Source organism: Prunus persica, chromosome G8 (assembly GCF_000346465.2).
Source record: "Prunus persica cultivar Lovell chromosome G8, Prunus_persica_NCBIv2, whole genome shotgun sequence".
Classification (NCBI taxonomy): Eukaryota; Viridiplantae; Streptophyta; class Magnoliopsida; order Rosales; family Rosaceae; genus Prunus; species Prunus persica.
This window is the reverse complement of record NC_034016.1, coordinates 2,412,495-2,421,565: the sequence shown is the minus strand read 5'-3', so window position 1 is coordinate 2,421,565 and position 9,071 is coordinate 2,412,495. Positions and strand designations below refer to the sequence as shown.

Here is a 9,071-nt window from a genome sequence, read left to right as displayed (position 1 = left end):
CTATATCTAAGTGATATTGAAATTTTTTCTTCCTATTTTCCTTGGGATCTTTTACTGCCTCTGCCAGATTATGCTTTGAATTTAAAGAGTAAACGATTGCTTTTATTTTTATTTTTCTTTGTTTCTTGCTTTTGATTTTTTCTTTGTGTGATGGAGTGTATTAGGGTACACCATGGTATTTTTGGTAATTAAAGTGTACTTAATTAATTTTATATTTTTGATTTAAAACATTAGGGTGTACTTAAATCATAAGTGCTAATTTTATGATTTTTTTAACACCACCCTTTATTTTTTGGGTACAAACATATACCAAGTTAGACCACAAATTTGGCCTTTGGATCATCTCATTTAAATCCATTGGTTGAGAATAAGTCTTAAGAAGAAAAAAACCAAATATGCAAATTATATGTACGTACCCTATATATTTATGTTAAGGACAATCATTATATCATTTTGTCTTTTATTTTATTTTACATTAAAGCGATATTGGGGGTAGAGGGTTTTTCACGTACACACACTGTCAATGTGTCAAGTTTCAAACTTGAGACTATTAGTCTGCAAAATCAAGTCCATCTCCACTAGGTGCTTATATCAAAAATAAAAAATAAAACATAATTTCTTTCAAAATCTGTACAAATATGGTTGGTTGATGATATTAAGCAATCATGTTCATGAAACCACTAGTTTGGAAGCAAAATGAAATTTGAAACATTATGTTCCTTTTCACTGGGCTAGATACCGTTGACCATTTTATCTTATTTAAGAGTATTAATCCCCGCATTCAAGATTTTAAGTTCAATTCCCCCTCTCTCTATATCACTACCAAAAAAAAATTGCTCATAAGAGACTATTTGTTTTTGTGCTCTTTGAGCTTAAAGGCACAAATATTTGTGTTTATTATCAATAGCCACAGTGCACCAACATTTTAAATGTCTCTATACTTGCTTTTATTCTGACAAGTTGATTAGACGTTTTTACAGCTTCCGCAAAAGCACAATTTTGAAATCGTGCTCAATGGTCTTAAATTTTCAACAACAACAAAAATTAATTCATAAAACGTTCTTGGACCAAAACACAGAATTCAAATATTTTATTTTTCGAGAAAATAAAAAACAACAACAAAAACATGAAAAGAAGGCTCAAAAGTGGAACAAAATAGTGTAAAAATGATCAAACTAACATTTTTGTTCCCTCACCCTGTTCTTATCATAGCAAAAAAATAAAAATAAAAATAAATCCAGAAAACGAAAACCCACCACAATGTCTTTAAGAAACAACAAAAACACGAAGGCCTCGTTTGGCTGGCAATTAGAAAACCATTTTCAAAAATTGGAATTGAATCTGCATCTTTGAGTTGGAGTTTTATTCTGACTTTTTTGAGAACTTGAAAATTTGTTTGGTATTAAAAATTGGAAACCTATTTTGTAATATGTGTGGGATGTTTTAGTAAAGGCTTCTTCTCAGGCATTTGTTCCAACATGTTCTCTGCATAAAACAGCAAATCCATCCATTAATTTCAAAAACTTCCAAAATCATATAGAAAATTGGAAGAATTAAAAGGAAATTCTGGAAGAGTAAAGAAGAAGCCACATTCGACCTCTCAGCTACCAAATAAAAAATTAGACAAAATATATAATTATAAAGGATAAGTTATGAAACCCAATGAAATCAGAATGGTAGAATGAGAGGAGAGATGAGATGGTGGTGGGGTTTACCAGTACACAGCGGTGGATCAAGGAATTTTTCATCGGAGGTGCAATATTTAAAAGATAAGAGCTCAAAACCCCCAAAAAAAAAGACAACTAAACATCCTTATAATTTAAACAATACTAATATTATTCATAATTAATTAAAATAATAACATTACAATTAACCTACAATTATTGCCGACGAGGTTTCATATCATGAAAACGTCACATTATATTTGCATTACTAATACAAGAAAAAACATCTTTCTCAATGTAAACAACCAAGCTATCACTCAACCATTGATTCCCTATTTTGTTACACAATGGTGTTTTCACAATATTCATAGCTGAAAAAGCTCTCTTAACCGAAGCTGTTGCAATGGGTAAAACTAAAGCCAATGTAAGAAGTAAATACACATAGTTGTATATTCTACTCCTTCCTGTATTCACCAATTTTTCTGCCAGATCAGTAATTCCGTTCAATGATGAAAACTCTGTGATGCTCTGCATATCAACAATATAAAGCCCAAGTTAATCTTCAAGCTTCATGAGGTCTCGGTCATTAAATTCTTGAGGGTAAAATTTAGCAAAACGAAGTATTTTCTGTTTGTCAAAAGCTGCAAAATTATAAGCCGGACTCAAACATGTCATACAAAGAAGCAATTCAGTATTTATCTCAGTGAAGCGATTATTCAATTCCACTAGTTGCTTATCAATGATAGTAAGAAATAAGTCCACACGATAATACTGGCGGTTTGTGATTTTCTGAGCTTTACGTCTTGATCTCCCTTGTGGTACAAATAAATCATCCATGTTAGGAGCGTCAATATCATTTTTACCACAAAATATTGATACTTCCCTGAGCAAATCATCAAAGTCATCATCCCTCATGGATTGTAGCTTTTGCTTACATCTTTGGACCAATATCATCGCATTCACAATATCTTGATCTTTCTTTTGTAATGCTTTTAACAAATCATTTGTGATTCCCAATATAAATCTCATCAAATATAAGTAAAACACAAAGTCACCACGGGATGAAACATAATATTAATACTAAGTAAAGTATCATAATGTGAGTTCCAACGTGTATCACAAGGACGTTTGAGAGTAGTCTCTTGATTTAACCCTCGCCCCATTTCAAGACCATCAATTTCAAGAGTTTCCATAATATCTTGTTGTTGTTGCTCTCTAAGTGCATCACGACGCTGACACAGTGCTCCAATAATATTAACGACACTATTAGCTGTTGTGAAGAAAGTAGCAATGTTTTCATTTCCATTTGCCACGGCTACAAGAGCTAGTTGTAGTTGATGTGCAAAACAACGGGCATAATATGCTTGAGGATATTCTCTCAAAATCTGTGTTTTAAGACCATTGAGCTCACCTTTACTAGCGTCATCATACCCCTGTCCTCGTAGCCTGGACATGCTCAAATTTGTTGAAGAATTCAACTGCTCAATTGCCTCTTTCAATTTGCTATTAGTTGTATCAGACACCCACAAACCTTACAATTACTTGCCCTTTTTTGTTCACATAACGCAACACCACTGCCATTTGCTCTCTTATTGAAACATCACGTGATTCATCTACCAATATAGAAAAGAATGCATCGTCCATATCACTAATAATTGCATCAATGGTTTCAGCGGCACAAGAATTGATAAGATCTTTTTGAATTGTAGGAGCAATATACTTGAGATTCCTTGGAGCGTTTTCAAACACAACGGCACGAACTTTCTCATCATCATCGGCAAGAAATTGCAAAAGCTCCACATAATTACCCTTATTGCTAGATGTTTCGCTTTCATCATGGCCACGAAAAGGAAGACCTTGTCGCAATGAATATCTAGTCCATATCACTAATAATTGCATCAATGGTTTCAGCGGCACAAGAATTGATAAGATCTTTTTGAATTGTAGGAGCAATATACTTGAGATTCCTTGGAGCGTTTTCAAACACAACGGCACGAACTTTCTCATCATGATCGGCAAGAAATTGCAAAAGCTCCACATAATTACCCTTATTGCTAGATGTTTCGCTTTCATCATGGCCACGAAAAGGAAGACCTTGTCGCAATGAATATCTAGTGCAATCAAGTGCGGCAATTAATAGAGTGCGATAATTAATACGAGCCTCCAATTTTTAAACCCTTCCTCCAATGTTTAAACCCTTTCTCAGTGAAGACATCGCTTCCAGCCTTTCCTTGTTTATCAAAGTCGCATTTAAAAAGATAACAATGAAAACAAAATGCAGCATCTTTCTCTTTACTATACTCTAACCAAACAAATGAATCAAACCATTTCACAAGAAAGCGTCGATTACTCTCCCTCATAAGTGTTTGAGGCATGTCGTTTTGGCTTTTAGGCTGACAAGGACCCTTTTGCAGATAGGCTCTTCGAATTTGTTCTCGAACATTGGGATTATAATAATTCATTGGAGGTCTAAGTCCAGGGTATGTAGGAAGATTAGCCAATATTTCATCCAACTCAGTGACTTGTGAATGTTTTGGACTACCCGAATAATTCAAGGGAGGATGTGAAGTAGGCGGATTATTTGAAGGTTGATTTGAACTAGCTGGATTATTTGAAGGAGGGTTGGAACTATTTGGATTATTTGAGGGAGGATTTGAACTACTCGGATTATTTGAAGGAGGATTTATACTCTTTCTCTGAAAGTACTGTTCCGTTACTCAAGAAGAAGAAAAGACGTAGGATTCTTGTGATGTATACACAATTGAATAAATTGGTCCTTTATATAGAGAATTCCAATCCCAATTAAATAAGGAATTCCCAAAACCCAATTGAATAAAGATAACTCTCACTTAAAACCCAATTAAGTAAGGAATTATAAAAAATGGAAACCCAATTAAATAAGGAATTCCCAAAACCCAATTGAATAAAGATAAATCTCACTTAAAATCCAATTAAGTAAGGAATTATAAAAAATGGAAACCCAATTAAGTAAGGAATAATATAAATTAAAAAGCCCAATAAAATGGCCCAGCAGCACAACAGTTTCCTTATATTTTTACGTTTTTTTTATTTATCAAAATCCTGGTCCAAAACGACGTCGTTTTGGCCATGATTAAAATAAATATAAAATAAATAAAAACACATCAGCGCCTCTTTTAAAGCCTGGTCCAAAACGACATCGTTTTGGCCAGGCTGTGTTTAAAAAAAAAACAAGCGCGCAGCGATAAAATGTCCCAGCCCAGGTGGTTTGGGCATTTCGTTGAACAGGTTCTGTGCATCTCATTTCTGAAGCAGAGGTGCAATTCCAGCTCTTGTAATGAACTTCTCTAGCGACCGGAGGTGCAGGTGCACCTCCTTGCACCTGCACAGGTCTGCCACTGCCAGTACATATGATAGATCTTTGGAGGAGATGAGTTATAAATCTGGAGGTTCAGGTTTAGGTGGAGGTCGTGAACGGTAGTGGCGTCGAACAGAGAGAGTTCAAGCTACGTGAAGAGGCTGAGGGAGATGTTTGTCGGTAGCTGAGGCAGTGGCGTGGGTCTGATCTATGCTTTAGAGGCGACATGGAGGCGGTGCCGATTGTGTTTTTGGTTGGTGGTCGTGGCAACTAAAGAGAATGGTACAGTATCACCACATCAGAGGGTGATACTTCTATTTAGAATTTGCCACATGTATTTTTTAAAAGAAAATTTATACTGCTTTTTCAGCTAGACATTGGGTTCTAATTTTACCCTACATCAAAATTAAAAAAGAAAAAAAATTGTGTCACAGCCTCCCACCTCTGTCCAGTTCGCAGCCCCCTCCGCTACGTCGTCCCTCCCACCTCCGTCCAGTTCACAGTCCCTCTCTACAGCACCCTCCCTCCCTGTTTGTATTCCTTTCCCCAATCCTTCAATCTCCTTATCTAGATTGCTTTCATTTCCCTCAAAACCTCCATATCCGAGTTCTCTTTATCCAACTTTGCTCTCAATCCCGCAATGCCTTGACAAGAGATGATCAGATACATGCATTCAGAAAGTTTTGCAAAGCAAACTTAACCTAAAAGACCCCAAGAAATTCTTGATTCGCAGAGATAAGGTTTTGGACCCATGGAATGTGATGATAAAAGCCAACTATTAAATAAAGTGATTTAGAGAGAGATATATATATATATATATATATATATATATATATATATGAAGGAAAAGAAAGGGAGGGGCAGCAACAAGGAGGTAGAGGCAAAGCAGCCAAGGTCTGCGGTCGTCTTCTTTCTTTTTTTGAATTAATTTTGTTTCAAGGGTAAAATTGAAACCTAATGTCTAGCTGGAAAATAATTTAATTAATGGAGGGAAAAAAGACACATGTCAATATGAATGAAAGTATCACCAGCTAACGTGGTGATACTGTATCATTCTATAATTTCTCCATCAGCATCATGTGGGAGCAAATATTTCAACAACCAATCATGTGGGATATAACCCTCAGCTACTTTTTCCTTGGTAAATAACTAGTGTACTTGTTTGTTGCCTTGCCCTGCATATACACATTAGACTCAGTTGTAGTCTTTGCATAACTGAGAAACAGATAACAATGCATTATTTGTGAAGTGAATTTCATCCAACTGATATGTAGAACTCGAGGGCAAGCATTATTTGTGACGATTGCTTGAAGGAAAGTTATTCATCTCCGACGCATATGACGTAATTTTTCATCTCTTCAAAAACATGAGAACAGCTAGACTGAAAAAGAAGGAAATCTTAATAATTAGACTCTAAGAGTGTGTTTGGTATGCCTCACTAGACTGAATTATGCTAAATAAGCCTTGAAACCCATGTTTGGTAAAATGGGGGACTAAGTTAAATGGGATTGTGGAGTCCAACAGTTAAAAAACCTCCTCACTCGCTCTCCTTATACAGAGAGGCTGAAATGCAGTTCGCAAAATAGCGAGCGTGCTATTTTGATGCGCAAGTCCGACTAATCCAATTGCAAGACCAAATCCATATCCAAGCTTCAAGAATCAATTTCTTCTTCTTCTTCACCTAGAATTATCACCACCATAAACCCAGTCACACCAACCAACCACCACCAATTCAAACTCAACCACTTGAATCAACCACCACCAAATCAAACTCAATGGAACCACAACCCAATTGAACCTTTCGAAAAATTACCAACCATTGACCGTGGCTCAGTGAAACCAAATGGAGATTTGTGACTTTGAAGAAGATGAGGATCTGTGACTTCAAAGGGAACAAGAGACCTTGGCTGCCAATCACAAGTTTAATCATGGCCTCGATGTTTTTGAAGAAACTCCTGCCTTCCTTAGAGCCATTTTAGATGTTGATGCTCAAGGTCCTGCCAAACCTCCCCTTGTCATATTTAATTGTTTTTGTTTTGGGGCGTTTACCCCCTCTGTAACAACAACAACAAAAAAGGAAGAGGGGGCGAGGGGAAGAAGGGGGAAGAATAGAGAGAAAATGAGAGGGAAGCAGAGAAGGGTTTGGGAGGGGAATATTAAAAAAAAAAAAAAAAAAAAAAAAAAGGATACCAATGTTGTGTCAATATTGGAGAAAAAAAGAGAGAGAACCAGAGAGAGATCGGGAGGGAGAAAGAAAAGAGAAAAAAGAAACAGGGCTGGGAAGGAAGAAGAAAAGAGAAGGAGAGAAAAGGAAGAAAGAAAGAAAAAATAGAAAAAAGATAAAAGATAAAAGATAAAGATAGTTTGTCTTTAAAAAATATTTTAAATTTTTTTTAATATAATAAACTATACATATCTCATTGGTTTCTTTGTAGTATTTATTTAGTTTTAGGTCAAAATCCCAAATTAATTTTAAATATTTAAATAATTTTTTTAGTCCAACACAGTACCAAATATAGGTTTTCACTATTTTTACAATCCATCTTCTTAATCCGACGCATCACCAAACGTAGGCCAGTACTTAATCCAGCTTAGGCCAATCCGAGCTAATCCAAGACAATCTCAGGATTTAGTCCAGTCCATGACAGTCCGCCGTACCAAACGACCCCTAAATTATTATAGATAGGTTTTTTTTTGGGTGTATTTTTTAAGGAAGATTCACTATTATACCCAATATAGAGGCCCAAATTATTAATATATATATATATATATATGAAATGGACTTTAGAAATACACCCAAAACCCATTTACAATATAACAAATAGGCTTCAAACTTCCTACAAATTACAAAACTACCATCAATTTCTTAAAACAAGCCCAATCCAAAAACCTCATAAAAAAAAAACTCAAAACACTCAATAGGGCATCAAAGTAATTTAACAATAAAAATTAAATTCATAAGGCCAACTGTCATTTTTTGAGATTTTATTTAGTTTGTTTATAGAAATTAAATGGTGTAGAGTTTATTTATATCACCAGTATTAAAAATGGGTATATAATTAAATATACTTTTTTTTTAATCATCACTGTAGATAAAGCTAGATTTCATACTAAGAAATATATAGCTAGATTACAAAATCACTGTAGATAAAGTTCTTATTCGAATAGTCGAAGCTGAAATGTAAAGCAATTAATACATCCAACTCTTAAGCTCAAATTCTTTGACAGATTACTGTGAAATGATTTTTCTGTTTACTAAATTTGTTATACATATTAGGTAACGCTTAACACACTAACGCATTGAAAGGGTTATAAGGGCACTTCCACAGCAAGGGTTTGGCCTGGGCAAGAGGGAGCCCAAGCCCCATTTCGAGCTTGCAACGCGCAGGTGTGGCCCGGGTAGGAGATGGGTCCCAGTAAATCGGGCAAGCCCACGCAAAATGAGCTTGAGCTCGTGCCTAGGGGCTGTTGACGCCAACCTAGCGTCAACGCCTGGATTTAAATTTTTTTTTTACCGTTGGCGTGTATGGTGCACGCGCCAACGGGAAAAAATAAAAATAAAAATAGACATTCCAGGCGTTGACTCCAGGCTGACGTCAGCCTTGATTTCCGTCAACGGCTAAAAGCCATGTGGCTTGTCCAGAGTTGTCCGATTGTTTTTTATCTTCCAATCCAATGGCTGCCTTTGATTTTGTTCAAAAAATTTGAAAAAAATGGGGAAAAAATACAAAAAAATTCTATTTTTTTTTTCTATAAATACCTACCAATATTATTCAATTTCCACACCAAATCTTCATACAAATTCTTCTCCTTCTAATATTATTCACTTTCCATACCAAAGTTTCTACTACTAAATTTCATTTGTGTAAAAATACATATGGCCTCTTCCATTGAAGCCGGAGGGCAGTGGACAAATGTTTAAAGCGGTTAAAATCTTGACGACGAGGTAAAAAATTTCTAGTTCCCATTTTATTAAATTAAATTAATTTTATTTATTTATATTTTCTAGCATTTTCAATTTCATTTTTTAATAGATTATTCAAGGCAAAACAAAAAAAGTATGCATTTCC

General features: G+C 35.2%; 1 protein-coding gene across 1 annotated transcript; it reads right to left on the bottom strand.

Annotated features, from left to right (window-relative positions):
* LOC109950628 (zinc finger MYM-type protein 1-like) lies at window positions 2,220-4,039 on the bottom strand. The gene is made up of 5 exons (XM_020570218.1): window positions 3,861-4,039; window positions 3,623-3,775; window positions 3,196-3,537; window positions 2,817-3,110; window positions 2,220-2,688 (listed from the first exon to the last, which is right to left on the bottom strand). Exons 1-5 carry the CDS (start codon window positions 4,037-4,039, stop codon window positions 2,220-2,222), a joined length of 1,437 nt encoding a protein of 478 aa, XP_020425807.1.

Excerpts from the sequence above, each read along its gene's own strand:
- LOC109950628 (XM_020570218.1), bottom strand. The coding sequence starts at position 4,039 with ATGCCTCAAACACTTATGAGGGAGAGTAATCGACGCTTTCTTGTGAAA. Across the intron at positions 3,776-3,860 it reads GATGTCTTCACTGAGAAAGG|ATATTCATTGCGACAAGGTC; the intron begins GTTTAAACATTG and ends TGATTGCACTAG. Across the intron at positions 2,689-2,816 it reads GGTCTTGAAATGGGGCGAGG|ATTTATATTGGGAATCACAA; the intron begins GTTAAATCAAGA and ends ATATTTGATGAG.